The sequence below is a fragment of the Carcharodon carcharias genome, chromosome 5 (assembly GCF_017639515.1).
Source record: "Carcharodon carcharias isolate sCarCar2 chromosome 5, sCarCar2.pri, whole genome shotgun sequence".
NCBI lineage: Eukaryota > Metazoa > Chordata > Chondrichthyes > Lamniformes > Lamnidae > Carcharodon > Carcharodon carcharias.
Genome location: NC_054471.1, coordinates 74206129 through 74227390, shown reverse-complemented (window position 1 = coordinate 74227390; position 21262 = coordinate 74206129). Strand labels below are relative to the sequence as shown.

General features: G+C 44.0%; 1 protein-coding gene across 2 annotated transcripts in view; it reads left to right on the top strand.

The window, feature by feature from the left end:
- Window positions 1–21262, top strand: part of LOC121278460 (collagen alpha-1(XXI) chain-like) — a 468271-nt gene that overhangs the window by 310878 nt on the left and 136131 nt on the right. For both annotated transcript variants that reach the window (XM_041188910.1, XM_041188909.1), the window contains one exon: window positions 11069–11122. In XM_041188910.1, the coding sequence (XP_041044844.1) occupies window positions 11069–11122 (54 nt within the window). The remainder of the gene's footprint in view (window positions 1–11068; window positions 11123–21262) is intronic.

The following is a 21262-nucleotide window of genomic DNA, read 5'->3' as shown; positions in this document are numbered from 1 at the left end:
CTTTTTTTATATAGGGATTTGAAGTTTTATATAAGGGGCTAGTAAACCTTATGTATGAGATATTTGGATTTTCTGCCCACATGGGCTTGCATTTCTGTAATCGCATATGCACACTTATTGGCCCTGTATTTATGGCACATAAGGGAGAGTGAAAATGGTTGGAGACACTCAGATCCTGTCAAATTTAATGACTGGACCTCATTTTTCTTCCGTTTCCCACCTTGTAGCCAGTTAAATTGACAGGTTGGCTGGCTGCTGCCGCAAAAACCAGTGGCAAAGGCTCCAGTAAGGTTACATGGAAACGATCCCCGGCAATCAAGAGGTGGTAAGGCTGGAGATTGGAGCTTCGGAGGGAGGGGAAAGAATCTATTGCTTTGATGGGTGGTAGCAGGGTGGAAGGTGAGACTTCAGTGCTGGGAAGCTGAGGGCAACTGTGATCACAGCAGGAGGAGAGATAACCTGCAATCAACACAGGGGAGCCCCCTTCTCCCCCCATGAGTGCTTTAAAAGGCAGTTATCTTCTTGAGTTAGCAGCTTCTGCTTCCATTTCACAACCTGGTTTCCTGAGCCCTGAGCCTGAATAACAACATGTATATAGTGCATTTACGTAATAAAATATCCCAGGCACTTCACGGCAGCGTAATGAAGTAAATTTGACACCAAGCCACATCAGGCAATATTAGGGCAGATTGCCAGAAGATTTTCATGGAATGTGAGCATCACTAGCAAAGTCAGCATCTGTTGAACATCCCTAATTGCTCTTGCGAAGGTGAGCCTCCTTCTTGAACTATTGCAATCCATCTGGTGTAGGTGCACTCACAGTGCTGTTAGGAAGGGAATTCTAAGATTCTGATCCAGCAACAGCAACATGGACAGTGGCATTGTGGTGATGTTACTGGGCTAGTAACCCAGGCCTCGACTAATGCTTAAGGGACATGAGTTCAAATCTCACCAAGGCAACTGGAATTTATATTTAACTTAATCTGGAATTAAAAAGCTGGAATGGTGACCATGAAAGTGCTGCGCTTTCATAAAAATAATCAACTAGTCCACGATTATGCTTTAGGAAAGGAAATCTGCCAATCTTACCCTGTCTGGTCTACATGTGACTCCATACCCACAGTAGTGTGGTTGACTGCCCTCTGAAATGGCCTAGCAAGCCACTAAGTTGTACCAAACCGAGATAAAAAATGCTTAGCTAAAGAGGTTGAGAGGTTCAGAGCCTAGGCAGCTGAAGGCACAACCAATAATTAAAATCGGAGATCCATAAGAGGCCAGAATTGGATGAGCTCAGCTTTCTCAGGAGAGTGTTCAGCTGGAGATTACAGAGATAAGGAGAGGCAATGCAATGGAGGGATTTGAAAATAAGATGGAAATATTAAAATTGAGGTGTTGCTTGACTGGGTGTTAGTGCATGTCAGCGCACAGGGGTGATAAGTGAACGGATTTGTTGCAAATAAGGACATAGATAGCAAAGCTTTGAATGAGCTCAAGTTTACGAAGGACAGAATGTGGGAGATCACCAAGTAGACAGTTGGAATAGTCACATCCAGAAGTAATATAGGAAAGGATGAAGTTTTCAGCAGCAGATGTGCTAAGGCAGAGTTGACGCAAGGCGATGTTACAGAAATGGAGATAGGTGATCTCAATAATGACTTATATGTGTTTAGAATATGTGGTGCAGCTGTTAATTTTAAATTAGGCCTCCAATGGCACTATTCAAGCATTATTTAAATATGTTAATGAAGTGTCCAACCTCTCAGTGGCAGCAAACCTGCCACAATGAAAACTGTGGTAGGCATAATACCTTTTTTGTCATTTTACCCCCCTCCCCCAACCTCTCCCACCTGCCATTAATAGTTAATATAAAAGCTATGCATATCTGGTCCCCCAGCTCCAAATTATTAAACCAGTGTTCAGAATTTCTTATATTTAGGAGTTTGCCTGTATTTACCAACGTCTAACTATAAAATAGCATGATACAGGAGTGTAACAAAAGGACCTGTGTCTAACCTGGGTATAGTGTCTTTGCACATGCTCTCATATGCACTTCTCCAATGTTTTTGAAGATGAAGTGAAAATATTTGATAAAATGGGGCCAAATCCAAATCAGTACAAAAATAAATTCTTTTCTATCACTTACAAGCAGTGAACATACAGAAAGCAGGTCCCACTTAGCTGAATCTGAACTACAGACACCATTTCTTTTGGCATTAACTTTTTTCAAACAACCACTAACTTCAAAACTGACACTTTCATTTTTAGCTTCCAGCTTCACACCAAGAGCTGTGCCTCACAGTCCTCTGTTGATGCTTTGATCACCTCTCCTAATGTCACCTTTTGTGGCTCGATCTCAAAGTTTATCTATTAACACTCCTGTGAAGTGCCTTGGGACATTTCACTATGTTAAAGACACAATATAAATGCTAGTTTCGTTGTTGTTGTGAGGAATTTAAATTCAGTTATTAAATCTGGAATTAAAAGCTGGGGGTTCTTGGTAATAGTGAACATGAAACCATTGTTGATTGTTGTAAAAACCCATTTGGTCCTTTAGGGAAGGAAATCTGCCATCCTTATCTGGCCTGTGCTACATGCGACTTCAGACCGACAGCAATGTGATTGGCTCTCAAAGGCCCTCTGAAATAGCCTAGAAAGGCACTCAGTTGTATCAAACCGCTACAAAGTCTAAAAGGAACCAGATGGACTAGCCAGCATTGACCTAGGCACTGGAAACGACAACAGCAAACCCAGCTGTCTCAACCCTGCAAAGTCTTCCTTACAAACATCTGGGGACTTGTTGCAAAATCGGGAGAGCTGTCCCACAGACTAGTCAAACAACAGCCTAACATAGTTATACTCATGGAATCATGCTCTACAGACGATGTCCCAGACATCATCATCACCATCCCTGGGTATGTCCAGTCCCACCAGCAGGACATACCCACCAGGGGTAGCAGCACAATGGTACACAGGTGGGTGGGAGTTGTGTTGTGAGTCCTCAACACTAATTCCAGACCCCAAGAATTCTCATGGCATCAGGTCAAACATGGGCAAGGACTTACCACCTATTGCACTGACCCCAACCCCCACCCCCCACCGCCTTCCTTCCATTGATGAATTAGTACTCCTCTATGTTGAACTCCAGTTGGAAGAATCACTAAATTTGACAAGGCACAGAATGTACTCTAAGTGGGGAATTCAATGTCCACCACCAAAAGTGGCTCAGTAGCACCGCTACTGACCAAGCTGGCTGAGTTCTAAAGGACATAGCTGCTAGACTGGGTCTGCGGCAGGTGGTGAGGGAACCAAGAAGAAGGAAAAACCTACTTGATCTTGTCCTCAGCAGTTTATCTGTCACAGATGCATCTGCCCATGACAGTATTGGTAGGACTAACCATCGGCATATCTTTGTGGAGACAATGTCCCACCTCCACATTGAGGATACCCTCCAAGGCGTTGTGCAGCACTACCATGGTGCTAAATATGATAGATTTTGAACAGATCTAGCAACTCAAGACTGGGCACTCAAGAGGTGCTGTGGCCATCAACAGCAGCAGAATTGTCTTCCACCACAATCTGTAATCTCATGGCCCGGCATATCCCCTGCTCATCATTAGCATCAAGCTGGGGGATAAACCCCGGTTCAAAGAAGAATGCAGCAAGGCATGCCAGCAGCAGCACTTAAAAATGAGGCGTCAACCTGGTGAAGCTGCAACACAGGTGAAGCTACAACTTCCATGCCAAACAATGGAAACAGCATGCAATAGACAGAGCTAAGCGATCCCATAACCAACGGATCAGATCTAAACTCTGCATTCCTGCCACATCCATTCATGAATGGTAGCAGACAATCAAACAACTAACTGGAGAAGGATGCTCCACAAATATTCTCATCCTTAATGATGGAGGAGCCCAGCGCATCAGTGTACAAGACAAGTCTGAAGCATTTGCAACCATCTTCTGCCACAAGAGGCGGGTGGGTGAACCATCTCAGCTTCCTCCTCAGGTCCCCAAAATCACAGATGCTAGACTTCAGAAATTTGATTTACTCTGCATGATATCAAGAAATGGCTGAAGGCATTGGATACTGTAAAGGCAATGGACCCTGACAACATTCCGATAGTAATACTAAAGATTTCTGCCCCAGAACTACAAAACTGCTACAAAACTGGCATCTACCTAGCAATGTGGAAAATTGTGCAGGTATGTCCTGTCCACAAAAAGCAAGCCAATTGCTGCCCATCAGTCTACTCTCAATCATCAGCAAAGTGATGGAAGGTGACATCAACAGTGCTATCAAGTGGCACTTACTCAACAATAACCTGCTCACTAATGCTCAGTTTGGATTTGGCAAGGCCCACTCAGCTCCTGACCTCAGTACAGCCTTGATCCAAACATGGACAAAAGAGGTGAGGTGATAGTGACTGCCCTTGACATCAAGACAGCATTTGACCGACTGTGGCATCAAGAGGTCCTAGCAAATCTGAAGTCAATGGGAATCAGGAAAAAATTTTCCACAGGTTGGAGTCATATCCAGCACGGAAGAAGATGTTTGAGACTGTTGGAGGTCAATCATATCAGTGCTGGGACAAAGCTGCAGAATTCCTTCGAGTAGCGTGCTAGGCCCAACAATCTTCATCAATGACCTTCCCTCCACCATAAGGTCAGACGTGGGATGTTCATGGATGATTGTACAAGGTTTAGCACCATTCACAGCTCCTCAGATACTGAAGCAGTTCATGTCCATATGCGGCAAGACTGAAACAATATTCAGGCTTGGGTGGATAAGTGGCAAGTAACACTCATGCCACACAAGTGTCAGGTAATGACCATCCGTAACAAGGAGGAATCTAACCAACTCCCCTTGACATTCAATGGCAGTACCATCACTGAAATTCCCACTAAAAACATCCTGGGGGCTACATTGATCAGAAACTGTACTGGACCAGCCATATAAATAGTGTGGCTACAAGAGCAGGTCAGAGGCTGGGAATTCTGTGGAGAGTAACTCACTTCCTGACAACCCAAAGCTTGCCCACCATTTACAAGGCACAAGTCAGGAGTGTGATGGAATACTGTCTACTTGCCTGGATGAGTGCAGCTCCAACAACACTCAAGAAGCTTGATGCCATCCAGGGACAAAACAGCCCATTTGATAGGCACCCCATCCATCAACTTAAGCATTCACTCCCTCCACCTCCGCAATACAGTGGCAGCAGTGTGTACCATCTACAAGGTGCACCGCAGCAATTCACCAAGGCTCTTTCTAAAGCACTATCCAAACTCACGACATCTACCACCTAGAGGGACAAAGGCAGAAGATGCATGGGATCGCTCCCTTCCAAGCCACGCACTATCCTGACGTAGAACTATATCGCTGTTCCTTCACTAGCGGTGAGCCAAAATCCTGGAATTCCCTTCTTAACGGCCTGTACCTATACCATATCGACTGCAGCTGTTCAAGAAGGCGGCTCACCAGCACTTTCTCAAGGGCAGTTAGCTATGGGCGATAAATGTTGGCCTAGCCAGCAACGCCCACGTCACGTAAATACATTTTTAAAAATTGTAAGGATACATCTTCTTCTCCAGGTAGCATCCTTGATTATTTGAGAGTTCCCACATCATGGCTTATCCTGTGATCTTTACTATGGGGTAGGGTGAGGAGGCAGGCCCCGTGTCTACCTCAGCTGGAATGTGGATTGAATCCTGTGCTGTTGGTGTTGTTCTGAAGCACATACTCACTATCTAGCCAACTGAGCTAACTTGACCCCATGCGGAATATTATTTGGTCAACCTAGCTTGCCTAGACAATTATATTAATATTTAGGACTTGTAAAGACCATTTTTGATCATCTTTAATACCAATATCATAGAATCTTACATCACAAAAGAGGTAATTCAGCCTATTGTGTCTGTACCCACTCTCTGAAAGAGCCATCCAATTAGTCCCACCCCCTGCTCTTTCTCCATTGTCCTGCACATTTTTCCTTTTCAAGTTATATCCAATTTTCATTAAGTTTACCATTGAATCTGTTTCCACCCCTTTTCAAGCAATCCATTCCACATCATGACAACATAGTCATATTGCATCTGAATTTGCATTCACTATTACAAACGCAAAACATTGTAGATGCTGTAAATCTGAATTAAAAGCAGAAAAATGCTGGAATTGCTCAGCAGGTCACGCAGCAAAAGAAACAGAGTTAAAATTATAGGCTGATGACCTTTCATCACTTGGAATAGTTACCCTTTACTCCACTCTGCTTTTTGTTTTGTAATCAGCTAGCTATTCATTCTGCTACTTGTCCCTTGAAATTACGTGGTCTGAACATATTCATGAAATCCATGTTGACTATTCATTATTATGTTTTGATTTCTAGATGTTTTTCTATTTTGTCTTTTGGTAAGGATCCCATTATTTTTCTTACCACCTGGACATGTTCTATTCCACTCCTTAAATATTGATATAATATTATTTATCCACCAGTCCTCTGGCACTACACCTCTTTCTACCAAATAATTGAATATGTGTAATAGAACCCCTGCTGTTTCTTCTCTAGATCCTTTTGAAATGTGAGAATGTCATACATCTGGAACAGGGGCTTTATCGTCTTTGAGTTTGATCAGTTTAAATAATATTTCTCCTCTTCTGATTTTAAAGGTGATCATATCACTCCTAAGCTCGTCTTCAGATGTCACATTCACCTGATTTGTTTCTCTGGTAAATTCTGAAGCAAAGTAATTAATATTTCTACCATTTCGCTATTGCAGCCTGTGATTTTACCATGTCCATCCCAACCCGACTTTTCTTATTTTATTTATGTGTCCATAGAATAACTACTTTGTTTTATGTTCCCTGATAATTTAATTTCATAGTTCTTCATTGCCTTCCTAATTGCTTTATTAACTTCTAATCTCTTCATACTCCTCATGGTATGTTCTCCCCTGCTGCCCATGTACTTTGCGTATTCCTTTTTTCTTTTAAAAACCAACAGAAGATGACAAAAAATATAATAAAGAGGAAGAAAATAAACTTTGAGGGTAAGCTTGCAAGTAATATAAAAACGGACAGTAAGAGCTTCTTTAAATAAAAAAAAGGAAGAGAGAGACCAAAGTCAATATAGGCCCCTTAGAGAATGAGGCTGGGGAAATAATAATGGGGAACCAGGAAATTGCAGAGGAGTTGAATAAATATTTTGCATTCGTCTTCACGGTAGAAGACACTAATAGCATACCAAAAATACTAAATAATCATGGGGTAAGAGCGGGTGGGGGGGTGGTGGGAATAAATGCAATAACTATCACTGGAGATAAAGTACTAGGGAACTAATGGGGCTAAAGGCCAAAGAGTCACCTGGACTTGATGGGTTGCATCCTAAGATATTAAAGGAAGTAGCTCCAGAGGTAGTGGGTGCATTGGTAGTAATCTTCCAAGAATCCCTAGATTCTGGAAAAGTCCCAGAGGATTAGAAAACTGCCAATGTAATACCTTTGTTCAAAAAGGGAGGGAGACAAAAAACAGGTAACTATTGGCCAGTTGGCTTAACATCTGTCATTGGGAAAATGTTAGAGTCTATTATAAAGGATGTAACAGCAGAGCATTTAGAAATGTATAATATAATCAAGCAGAGACAGTATGGCTTCATGAAGGGGAAATTATGCCCGACAAATTTATTAGAATTCTTTGAGGAGTTAACAAGCAGGATAGATAAAGAGGAACCAGGAGATGTAATATATTTGGATTTCAAAAAGGTGTTTGATAAGGTACCAAACATAAGGCTACTTAATGAGATAAGAGCCCATGGTGTTGGGGGTAATATATTAGCATGGATAGAGAACTGGCTAACTAATAGAAGACAGAGAGTTGAGATGGGGGGGTATTTTCAGGATGGCAACCTGTAACCAGTAGAGTGCCACAGGGGTCAGTGCTGGGGCCACAATTATTTACAATACACATTAATGACTTGGTTGAGGGAAATGAATGTACTATCGCAAGTTTGCGGATTACAGAAAAATAGGTGGGAAGGCAAGTGGTGAGGATATAGACAGGTTAAATGAGTGGGCAAAAACATGGCAGATGGAATATAATGTGGTAAAATGTGAGGTTATGCACTTTGGCAGGAAGAAGAGAAGCTGAATAATATTTAAATGGAGAAAAACTGAAAAAAGCTGCAGCGCAGAGGGATTTGGGGGTCCTTGTGCATGAATCACAAAAAGCTAACATACAAGTTCAGCAGATAATAGGTAAGACAATTGGAATGTTGGCCTTTATTTCAAAGGGAAAGGAGTATAAAAATAGGGAAGTATTGCTATTACTTCACAAGAAACTAGTTAGACCAAACCTAGAATACTGTGAACAGTTTTGGTCCTCCTATCTAAGGTGAGATATACTGGCATTGGAGGCAGTCCAGAGAAGCTTCACTAGGTTGATCCTGGGGATGGATAAATTTTCTTATGAGGAGAGGTTGAGTAGGTTGGACCCATACTCATTGGAGTTTAGAAGAATTAGAGGCAACCTTATTGAAATATTTAAGATTCTTAGGGGGCTTGACAGGGTAGATGCTGAGAGGTTGTTTCCCCTTGTGGGAGAGTGTAGGACCAAAGGGCATAATCCCAAAGTAAGGGGTTGCCCATTTAAAACAGAGATGAGGAGGAATTTCTTCTCTCAGAGGGTAGTCAACCTGTGGAATTCTTTACCGCAGAGGGCTGTAGAGGCTGGGTCATTAAGTATATTCAAGGCTGAGATGGACAGATTTTTAATCAGTAAGGGAATCAAGGGTTATGGGGAAAAGGCAGGAAAGTGGAGTTGAGGATTATCAGATTAGCCATGATCTCATTGATTGGCAGAGCAGACTCAATGAGCTGAGTGGCCTACTTCTGTTCCTAAGTCCTATGGTCTTATGGTCTTACCTTCAGTTTTTCCCTTATGTCTTTATTCATCCAAGATGTCCCAATAGTGTTCAGTTTGTTCTTGTATTTTAGCTGAATATATTTCCTGGACTCAAACAGTGTTTAAAGCTTTTCCATTGCTATTTTACATCATTGTTTACCATTTGGCCTTTTTATTTTCCTAAGCTCTATTCTCAGGACTCAAAATTATTTTTTCCCCAATCCTGGTCTTTGTCAAGTTTATATTCTTCTCAGTTATTATCTTAAAGTATATTATATTCTGGTCACTATTGCCTAGACACTCCCTTACTTTTACTTCTCTGATCTGCTCTAGTTCATATTTTGTTACTAGATCCAATTGAGCATCCTCCCAGTTAGATTTCATACGGACTCAAAACATTAACTCTGTTTCTCTCTCCATAGATGCTGCCAGACCTGCTGAGTTTTTCCAGCATTTTCTATTTTTATTTTGGATTTCTTACATCTTTGATTAAAAAGGAATCCTGTAAACATTGTAGGAACTCAACGTCTGCATGACTAAAACTATCTTTTTGGTACCAAGATACAATAGCTACAGTGAAAGAAACTAACTTTAATAAACATTAACAATAATATGTCTTAATATCCTGTTGAGGAAACTTGCACAACACTTCAATCAAATCTTAAATATGAGAATCCTTCAAAATAAATTTAATGTTTTGCAATTTATTCTCATAGAAGTTATATTCTCATAGGGGTTATATTCTCATAGGGGTTCAAATCCCACCATGGCAGCTAGTGGAATTTTAATTCAATTTGTAAAATCTGGAATTAAAAGCTAATGTCAATATTGGTGACCAGGCGAAGAATTTTCAGGTTGGCGAGCGGGGGCGGGGCCCGCTTACCGACATGTAAAATGACACGTGGTGATGTCAGGCGGGCGTCCCGACATCATTGCGTGTCATTTAGATTTTCAGGTTTGGCAGGCGTGCTGCATGCCTGCTGAACTGTCAAAGGCCTATTAAGGCCTGTTAAAAACTAATTGAATTAATAAAATGAGCTGCCAGTCCAACCTTAAGGTTGGCAGGCGGCCTTCGCATTTTTCATGGAACCTCATCCACGGGCAGGATGAGGTTTCATGAAGTGTTTAAAAATTCAATAAAAAAATGTTTTTAAATACGTTGACATGTCCCAGCTCATGTGACACTGTCACATGAAGGGACATGTTTTAAAACACCTGTGTGGCTCATGGAGATTTCTGTGCTCTTTCGCGTGCATGCCCGCACAGGGAGCACTCAGCGCTTCCAGGCACGCACCACGCTGGGCAGGCCTTAATTGGCTCGCCCACGTAAAATAGCGGCGTGGCCCCAACTGGGGCCGCCAATCGGGTTCGTACCCGCCCACCCCCACACAACCCCCCTAACGGGGGAAATTTCTGCCCCAGGAAACTATCAGATTTTCGTAAAAACCCATCTGGTTCACTAATGTCCTTTAGGGAAGAAAATCCACCACCCTTACCTGGTCTGGCCTATAGGTGACTCCAGACCCACAGCAACGTGATTGACTCTTAATTGTCCTCTGAAGTAGCCTAGCAAGTCACTCTGTTCAAGGGCAATTAAGGGCAACAAATATTGTTACGGCTAGTAATGCCTACATCTCATGATGAATTAAATGTTTAAAAATGCATTATTTATATTGTATGGAATAAACACATATTTCCTACGCTTTCCCAATTTAAAAATAAAGTTAACAAAAATAGGTTGCTCAGATAGTACAACATAAGTAACGCTCATACTTTGAATTGATCCAGATCTTTAACCAAATGCTTTGAATGGGAGAGGAGGGTCTACCAGCTGCAGGGAAACACTCTCTCCTCTCCAAGGAGAAGCATTGGAAATCAGGTGGTTACAAAAACACATTGCAGGAGGCCTGAAATCTGATTGGCTCACCCTTATTCTCAGTTGCATAGTATAAGAGGAACTAAGTAAAATAAAATAATGAATAATGAAGAGAATAACTAAAAGGAGAAATTTCATAACCTGGTGCTCCCAGTGTAACTCAAGTAATTGTGGTCTCCCCATTTGAACCACTGGATCATGGAAGCTCCCCCTCCCCCACCCCACCTTTGTTAATGCAGTAAAAGTTAAAGCAAATTCATAAAATAGCAATATTAAATTATTTAATCTGCTTCATTCTGCAGGGTAATAAGGGTGAACGTGGAATCCAAGGTATTCAAGGACAACATGGTAATAAGGTAGTGGATCAAAATTGTACAATTTATTGTGATATAAATTTCAACTCATTATGATTCTGTTCAAATGTAACTCTGATTAACCTTTTGAGGACTAAATAGCATTTCTGCAGTTTAAATATGCAAGGTCAGTTTTGTTGAATTTCTGCATTTAATTGTAAATTATAAGTATTCTATAGTTCCTTGTTTTATTTCGAACTTTTTAATGCTGTAAAAGAACAACATTGTTATTAACAAAGACAATAATAAGTGTACCTATTGTTATGCAAAATGATAGGACCTATTAAATAGTACTCAATTTCTAACGTTTAAATACATTGTATGCTCACTTCAGCAGCACCATCAGACTGTGTGAACCCAGCGGCATCAGTGCGTATCAACTCAACATCTTTTTGTTCAACTTCCATGTCAACTTTTTTCTATTTTAAATTTACTTGCCCATATTTATTATGGAAACTTCCTATGTAAACTTACCACACAGTAATCAGATCAACCTGGCACTGGAGACACTAATAACATACACCTGCCATTGGTGACACTGTGAATGCGTCACGCTATAATTACACCCTCCTTCCCATGATGACACTGTAAACATGTCACATCATAAGTACACTTTCCTTTCCCTGATGACATGATAAACATGTTACGCTATAATTAGACCCTCTTTACCCTGGTGTCATTTTAAATGTGTCTCATTTTAATTACACCCACCTGCCACTAGTTACACTGTAAAGTGTCACACTGTCATTATACCTACCTTCTACACTGCAGCACCTCAAATTTGTTACTCTCAGCTCCTCAGTCTGTAATACAGAGTAAAACAGATTGCAGCTGAGGTAACTGAGTGAAGACTTGGGCCAGAATCTTTGGGTCAGGGTGCGGGAGCGGGCCCCCTCACCGACACGTAAAATGACATGCGGTGACGTCGGGCATGCATCCCAACCTCACCGCGCATCATTCCGATTTTCATTTCGGTGGGCACGCATCAGAGTCAGCTGCGCACCCGCCAAACTGCAAAAGGCCTATTAAGGCCATTTAAAAACTAACTAGAACACTTAACGGAGCTGACAATCCAACCTTGGCGGGCAGGTGAAAAGGCCAGGCGGCCTTCGCATTTATCATGAAACCTCATCCACAGGCGGGATGAGGTTTCTTGAAGTGTTTATAAATTGAGTAAAAATTTTTATTAAAGTTCATTGACATGTCCCAGCTCATGTGACACTGTGACATGAGGGGACATGTCTTAAAAAAAATTTTTTCTTTATTAAAATTTTTGACCATCAAACAGAGCTGCCTCAGGGAGATTTCTGCACTCTTTTGCACGCAAAAGAGCACAGGCCCCAACTCAGCCAATTCCCCCTGCTCACACAGGGAGCACTCAGTGCTTCCGGGTGTGTGTCACGCTGGGCGGGCCTTAATTGGCCGGTCCACATAAAATGGCAGTGCGCAGCCAATCACGGGCGGCGATCGGCTGCGCAGCCACCCGCGCCCACTCCCACTCAGCCCCCCCAACGGGGAGAAAATTCTCCCCTTGGGGTTTGGTGAGAGGGGGAGCTTTAAGTGTTACTTTTGTTCTTAAATTTTGCTTTTAAAATCTAACCTAGTCTGTAATTAACAGTATCTGGAAAGTACTGTGTAAGCAGGCAAAGTTCTTTTTTGCAGTTTAGACATGGTAAACTCAATCTCACCTGTAGGAGCTGAGTGGTTAATTAGCTAACTTCTTCAATCTGGGTTACTGTAGCCCTAGTTCAGTTTACTATGGGTAGGATTTTTAGGTCAGCATGCGGCCGCGATTGGCTGGCCTGGGAGCAGCCAGGGAATGAACCGCTATCTGTGATTGGCCCCTTCTAAACAATTAAATAAAGATTTTAAAATCACAAAAAATGTCACAATCAGTTACCTGAACATACACATGTTAAAAATTCTGTCCATAGATTTTTCTTTTTCCTTCATTTAATGATGGAAATCTCACCCCGCCCTTGGATGAGGTTTTATCAAACATGCAAAATCCACTTGGCAGATTTGCCCTTCCGCCAACCGTAAGATTGGACGGACTACGAAAAATCAGGGACAATTGGTACTTTAACAACTATAATTGTCTTCTTAATTGTAAGCTGGCGCACTTTTGATACTCGCATGCGCCCACCGACCGAAATATCGTGCGAGTACAGGATGACGTTGGGATGCTCACCTGACATCATCTCGTGCAATTTCACGTCTGATTGGGTAAGGCACGCACCCGCACACCAACCTAAAAATCCTGCCCTATACATTCAGGGTCCTTTAAAGCAGCCAAGGCAAATGGACTGCAGCTGACAAACTGAGTGAAGACTTGGAGTTTGGTGAGAGGGGGAATTTTAAGTGTTAATTTTGTTCTTAAATTTTGCTCTTAAAATCTAACCTAGTCTGTAATTAACAGCAACTGGAAAGTTCTTTCTTTCTTGCAGTTTAGATATGGTAAACCCACTCTCCGCTGTAGGAGCTGAATAGTTAATTAGCTAACTGGTTGAATCTGGTTACTGTAGACCCAGTGTAGTTTACTATGAATTCAGGGTCCTTTAGTGCAGCCAAGGTATACGGAGTGCAGCTGAGTTGAGTGAAGACTTGGAGTTTGGTGAGAGGGGAGAAGGAGGTATTCGTTTCCTTTTTCCATCTTTCTCACTCCATGGAAATTGGTTCTTGCTCTACTACAGGGAAAGGAGCTAACTATTTGATGAGTATCAGGTAAGTGGGTAAGTTCTATTCTATCCCTAAGGCTTAAAATGCTACATAAATTGGTGGTAAAGTTAAAATATATAAGAAAGCAACATAAATAAGTGATTAATGTAATTAAGTAATTAGTAAAAGCACATTAAGAGTGGCAGGACAGGTGATGTGTCAAGGCTGCAGCATGTGGGAGCTCCTGGATAACATTTTGATCCAGGGCAAACACGTCTGCAGTAAATGCTTGCAGCTTGAGGAAATTCAGCTCAGAGTCATTGAGCTGGAGGATGAGCTGCAGACTCTGCAACACATCAAGCATGTTGAAAGTTACCTGGATGCTTTATACCAGGAGGCAGTCACACCACTTAGGATAGGGTCTTCTGATTTGGTCAATGGTCAGGGACAGGAGGGTGTGACTGTGAGTGAGGCAGGTAAGGGGACCCAGAGAGCAGAAGTGCATGAATGTGAGCCTCTACAATTGTCCAACAAGTTTGAGGTTCTCTCAGCTTGTTTGGATGAGAGCAGGGGCTGCAGGGTGGGTGAGCAAACTGACCGTGACACTGTGGTACAGGAAGCCATCCAAGTTAGAGGAGCAAAAGGGAATGTAGTGATAGTAGGGGACAGTATAGTGAGGGGGTTTGACACTGTTCTCTGTAGCAAAGAGCAAGAGTCCACATGGCTGTCTTGTCTGCCCGGTGCCAGGGTTTGGGACATCTGCTCAGGGCTTGAGAGGAACTTGGAGTGGGAGGGGGAGGATCCAGTGGTTGTGCTCCATGTAAGTACCAACAATAAAGGCAGGATGAGGAAGGAGACTCTGCATAATTAGTATGAGGAGCAAGGCACCAAATTAAGAAGCAGAGCCTCAAAGGTAATAATTTCTGGATTATTACCTGAGCCACATGCAGATTGGTATAGGACACATATGATTAGAGAACTGAATGCGTGGCTCAAAGACTGGCGTGGGAGAAGTGAGTTCTGGTTTGTGGAGACAAGAGAGAGGTATTAATATGGGAAATGATAAACAACTGTGACAAGAAGAGAAAAAGAATACAAATCTAAGAGTAAATCAGCAGATCAGGCTAGACGCTACAAAAATAATAAAAGGACAAAACTAAAGGCTCTGGGTGGAATCGTCCCAGATTTGCACTAAGTCTGGTAGCGGGTGGGGAAAAAGGACATTTTACCTGCCAGCCGCAATGGTGACTTTTCACGCCGTATTGTCCCAATCATGCCTCATTAATTAAGCATTCCTGGGAAACACACCATTTCGATGGCTGGCGGGATCTCATTCGCCCACCACACCATCATCTTGCCGCTTCATGACATGGGGCGCCATATTTAAAGTACAGCCGCGCAAACATCTCTTAGTGTTTCCAGACAAGGATTGCTACAAAGAAGTCATGGCCCCAAAAGGCAAGAAGACTGCAGCCCTCCCCGGTTTAATGATGCATCCCTTGAGCACATTTTGGATGCAGTGGAGGCTCACCATGATGTCCTCTACCCATGCTCTGGCCACAGGAAGGACAGCAACATCACCAATCCAGCTTGGGAGGTGGTGGCAGCGGTGGTCAGCACCAAAGCCCTACAAAAGAGGACGGCCATCCGGTGCCAAAAAAGGATGAATGATCACCTCTGTTCCACCAAGGTAAGTCATTCATCCTCACTCTCAACTCACACACTCACATCACATATCCACAGGGATCTCATTCACTGCCAGTTCAAGGGACATCACCATTCACTCTCTTAAACACATACCTTCATTGTCTTCATCCCGTCCATGGGACCATTCGCCACCAACACATGCCAGGCATACTTATCATCTAGCCTGACAGGCATCCTGCTTACACTCTCTCCCTCTATTCATGGAGGACAAGCTGGTACACAACAGGAAGAAGTCTCAGACTGGTGGAGGAATGCCTGAAATTAAGGTCCTCACGGGCTTTGAAAATAGAGCCATCCAGCTGGCAGGCAACGATGGAAACCGTTCCTGTGCTGACACTGAGGTCGGCAGTGCACTGCCAAATGAGGATCCAGCAGTGCAACATCCATCAGACAACCATGCTGTGAGTGATGTGTCCTGTTCCACAGTCCCCTGCCAAGCATTAATTATCTCTCCTTGCTTTCACAGACACATCTGGGAAACAGCCAACGGAGTCCAGGACCCAGGGCCTCCAATCAAGTCCCAAAGAAACCACTGAAGAGGAATCTGAAGGCACCTTCATTAAAGAGCCGTCACAGCGCTCAGGCCAGGCATACACCTCAGTGGGACCTAGTACTAGAGTAGTCTCGGGGTCACAAGCTGGTGAGCACATCGCATTGTCTGATCCAGAGCGGGTGGTGGCAGGGACTTTCCCGGTCTCCGGCACTCAGAGGACTACTGGAGGCCAGAAATCTGCTGTCTCCTAGTCAGATGACGAGCCTCTGGACTTGGTCATGTTTCAGTTGCTGGAGCTACAAAGGCAAGCTCGGGAACATCAGGAAGGGATGTCCGCTGCACTCCTCAGATTACAAGGTACAATGGAGGAGTCCGTCTGCCTTCAGGTTGAGGTGATAGCGCAAGCATGGCAACGCACCACGGTCAACACTGGTAGGCTGGCAGCCACCATGGAGACTTTGGTCCAGGACATCAGTCTTGCACTGCTGCACAGGCTGAACTCCACTGCTGACACCATTGTTTGCCTCCAACAGCGAGAGGGGCGTGGGGCAGCTTGATCTCACTCAAGCTTCCCCTTCTCCTCAAGGAGTCAGCCAGGGACTCTGGGGCATAGGGAGGAGGATCAGCAGGTGCACACCCTGGGGTCATCCACCCAGGTGATTCCAGAAGTGTCTGGCCCATCCGAATCCCTTCTTCCTGTGGCCCCAGCAGCTTTAGCTGCACAGGCCGAGGAGGGTGCCACTGTCGCACAGCAGGACTATGAAAGCAGGCCGCGGTTCTCCAGGTTTCAACCCTCCAGACGGTACCCCCTGCAGTCATCGCAGACAGGGCACAGCAGTCAGCAGGCTGCCTCTGCCTCCACTGTGCATCGAGGGAATACCAAGATGTAGCGGCAGGGTGAGGAAGGTTGAGAAGATGTAACTCTTTTGAGTCAATTTTTTCGACTCTGGACGGGTGTTAATCACTGATACATAATGTTTACTATTGTAAATAAACTCCCAAGAATGTCCCTTTTTTAATTCATTAATGGGATGTGGGCGTCGCCATCTAGGCCAGCATTTATTGCCCATCCCTAATTGCCTTTTTGCAGGGGCGGGCCTGACACGCCAATGCGGATATTTCATTCGGCGGGCACATGGCGGCGTCGGCTGCGCGCCTGCTGAAATATAAACAGCCTATTAAGGCCATTAAGAAATTAATTAAAGCACTTAAGAACACTGCCCCTCCAACCTTTAGGTTGATGGCATGTGAAAAGCCCAAGCAGCCTTCACGTTTTTCAGGAAACCTCATCCACAGGTGGGATGAGGTTTCCTGAACCTTTTCATAAATTTTAAAACATGTCCAAACTTATGTAACACAGTCACATGAGGGGACATGTTTATATAATTTTTTAAATAATTTATTCAATCATTTTAATATCCGTTCAATCTCCCTGAGACAGCTCCGTGCCTCAGGGAGAGCGCTGGCCCCAACTGTCCCTCCTTCCACCACCAGCACAGGTAGCGCGCTACCGGCCACGTATTATGCTGGACGGGCCTTAATTGGCCCGCCTACGTAAAATGGTGGCGCGCAGCCGATCGCAGGTGGCGATCAGCTTCATGCTCGCCCTCTCCCACCCAACCTGCCCTCCATAGGAAAAATCCTGGCCTAGGAGTCATGGACACTCCCTGGGAACCATGCTCAGACCTGCAGGATACTTTTGTGGTGGTCTCACACCAGCTGAACATAGTTGACCGCTTGTTGTGACGATCTGAGCACCACATGAGTGCAGTCAATGGCACCCTGCACCTGATGCGAAACCTGAGACCTGGGAAAATCCCAGTGCTCTTGCATCCTATCCCTGAAAGGAGCCACTGGCGTAAAAATTGAGCGCTGCAGTCAATTCCACTGCCACAGGCAGTGAATACCCTCCATGGCCCCATGGTGCCAAATCCTGCAACAGCTAGAAGATGTGGCCAACCAGTTACCTAGGCATGTGCAGCCTTTGGCGACACTGGTTCTTGGTCATCTGCAGGAATGAAAGGTGGTGTCTATAGACCCTGGGTCCAGCTAGGTACCGAACAGTGACGGCTTGCTGTGGCTCTTCAGCGGCGTGTGCAGGAGCCCAAGTTGTCCCTTCTTCCTGAGGGTGCTGCTCCTCCCTCTGCCCAGCCAGGCGCCTCCGTCGCTCTCCTCTCCTTCACCTCCGTTCTCTGTACGCCACGAGGCATACAGATAGGTCACCAGGCTTCATGGTCCTGATGTACTCCTCTTGCAGGATGAAAGAGAGAGAAGCGTGGTTTATCCTAGGTGTTCTAAGAACCTTTCTTGGTTAAGTCTGAAGGCCCCTTAACGCATCCCAGAGAGCGCTGGCCACCATTTGGTTGTCCACAGTGCACTGAGTGGCTGCCCAAGTCCCCAGCTACCTCTTCCCCACTCCACCTGACTGATTTGCGGCAGCTTCACCCATTGGACTGCAGGCAGCACTCTCAGCTCGGTCATTCTCCCAGCCCCCATTGCACGGCTGCACTGTTAGCTTGAACCATGGGGGAGGCTGGTCCAACCCTGAATGACGACACTGTGCCTCCACCAGTGACTGCTCCATGGCCAGCCCCAGTCATTCAACTGTTCTGCAGTACACTAAAACGCTCATTAGTTTGCAGTCTGAGACTGAGGAGCATTTGGTGGCAATTTCATGCCTCTGTGTTGCTTGAGTGGACAGATAAACTAGAGGACCGATTCCAAGCATGTCAATGTGGCTGCGTCTGAACTGTCTCAGCTGCAGAGGACTGGCCACTTTATACAAGGTTTATCTAATGTGTGGCTGCTTCCCTACCCCCCAGCCCACACTTGCTTGTGCACTACCATCAACCACGATGCAGCCTTTGTCCCCAGCAAGTCACCTCAAACACAGTGAAGCCCTTATCACCACACAAGTCACCTCAACCACAGTGCGGCCCATGCCCCACCCCCCCTCTCCACAATTAGCCCCATCCACAGGGCAGCCCTTGCCCCAGCACCACATTGTCAGCCAGCTGGGAGAAAGCAACTTGCCTGTGGCCTTGCCTGAATGTGTGGCACCTTAAATTTGAACTCCAACAGGCGACCCTGGTGAGCGCTGCGCAACATTACTGTACACTCACCTCCAAGTACTCCTCAAAGTGCAGCCCGCCAAGGGCACACCTTATAAATGCTGTTGTGAAACATACTGGTGTGCAATCATGCCGACGTGCTCATCTGATCCAGCGTGGGGAATGATTTGAGCAAGCTGGGCTTATAAAGATATGCAGACGTATTACAATGAAGTTCCCAACATCCGATGGCAGAAAACACGGCCCAGCATTGTCGAGCAGAATGGATGATTGCAAACTGATTTCACGACGTCATGAAACCGATTTTTGGCCTTCTTGCCCTATTGTCCACTAACGCTGCCGAACATGTCTGAAAACAGTGAGCACGGAAAATTCCACCCTCTGTATATAAACGCACATAGCATTCAAAACAGAACAGATGAACTGAGAGCGCAAATAGAAATAAATAAATATAATCTGATAGCCATTGCAGAAACATGGCAACAGGAAGATATAGATTGGGACCTGAGATTTGAAGGGTACGTAAGATTTAGGGAGGACAGAAAGTTAGGAAAAGGTGGAGGCATGGTTCTGTTAATTAATGGTGATATTAGCACACTAAAGAGGGATGACCCAAGTTCAGGAAACCAGGATGTAGAAGCGGTTTGGGACGAGATGAGAAATTCTAAAGGCAAGAAGTCACTTGTGGGAGTGGTGTACAGGCCTCCTAATTGTAATTACACAGTAAAACAGAGTATATAAGAAGAGATAATGGGAGCATGTCAGAAAGACACAGCAATAATCACGTGGGATCTTAATCTACGTATAGTCCAGAAAAATCAAATGGGCAAAGGTAGTCAGATGAGGAGTTCCTAGAATGCTTTTGGGATAGTTTCTCAGAACCGCATGTTCTGAAGCCAACCAAAGAGCAGGCTACACTAGATCTGGTATTGAGCAAAGAGATAAGATTAACTGATACAAAAACAAAACTACCTGGAAAAACTCAGCAGGTCTGGCAGCATCTGCGGAGAGGAACACAGTTAATGTTTCGAGTCCGAATGAACCTTCAACAGAACTGGGGTCATTCGGACTCGAAACGTTGACTGTGTTCCTCTCCACAGATGCTGCCAAACCTACTGAGTTTTTCCAGGTATTTTTGTTTTTGTTTTGGATTTCCAGCATCCACAGTTTTTTGCTTTTATCTTAAGATTAACTGATAACCTCACAGTGAAGGCATCCCTAGGTAGCAGCGATCATCATATTATTGAATTTTCATTCATTTTGAGGGAGAAACAATTGCGCTCATGACTAGCATTTTAAACCTAAATAAGGCATGAAAGCAGAGCTAGCTAAAGTGAACTGGCAAATGAGGTTAAGGGATAGGCCAATAGAGGTTCAGTGGCAGACATTTAAAGGGATATTTCAGAATACACAGAATATATACATTCCAATGAGAAAGAAAAAACTCCAAGGGGAGGGCCCACCATCCGTGGTTAACTAATAAGTTAAAGTCAGTATCACAGATAAAGAAAAAGCATATAACTACACAAAGATGGGTGGCAGGTCAGAAGATTGGAAAGAATATAAAGAACAGCATAGAATGACAAAAAGATTAATAAGGAGGGAAAAATTAGAATACGAGAAAAAGCTAGCTAGTAATATAAAGACAGATAGTAAGAGTTTCTATAGATATTTAAATAAGAAAAGAGTTAACAAAGTGCATCTGGGGAATTGATAATGGAAAGTAGGGAGATGGCGGATGAATTAAACAGGTATTTTGCTTTGGTCTTCCGTATAAGGACGCAAGTAACATCCTGCAAATAGCTGTGAATCAGGAAATGGAAGGGAGGAACTCAGGGAAAGTTACAATCACCAGGGAAGTGGTATTGAGCAAACTGTTGGGGCTGCAAGCTGACACATCTCCAAGTCTGGATAGACTTCACCCTAAGGTCTTGAAAGAAGTGGCTAGTGAAATAGTTGATCCATTGGTGTTAAACTTCCACAATTCCCTAGATTTGGGGAAGATTCCATTAGATTGGAAAATAGCAATTGTAACTCCTTTAGGGAAGGAGACAGAAAGCTGGAAGCTACACGCCAGTTAGCCTAACACCTGTCATAGGGAAAATGTTACAAGCTATTATTAAAGATGTTATAGCATGGCACTTAGAAAAATTCAAGGCAACCAGGCAGAGTCAACATGGTTTTGTGAAAAGGACATCATGTTTAACTAATTTA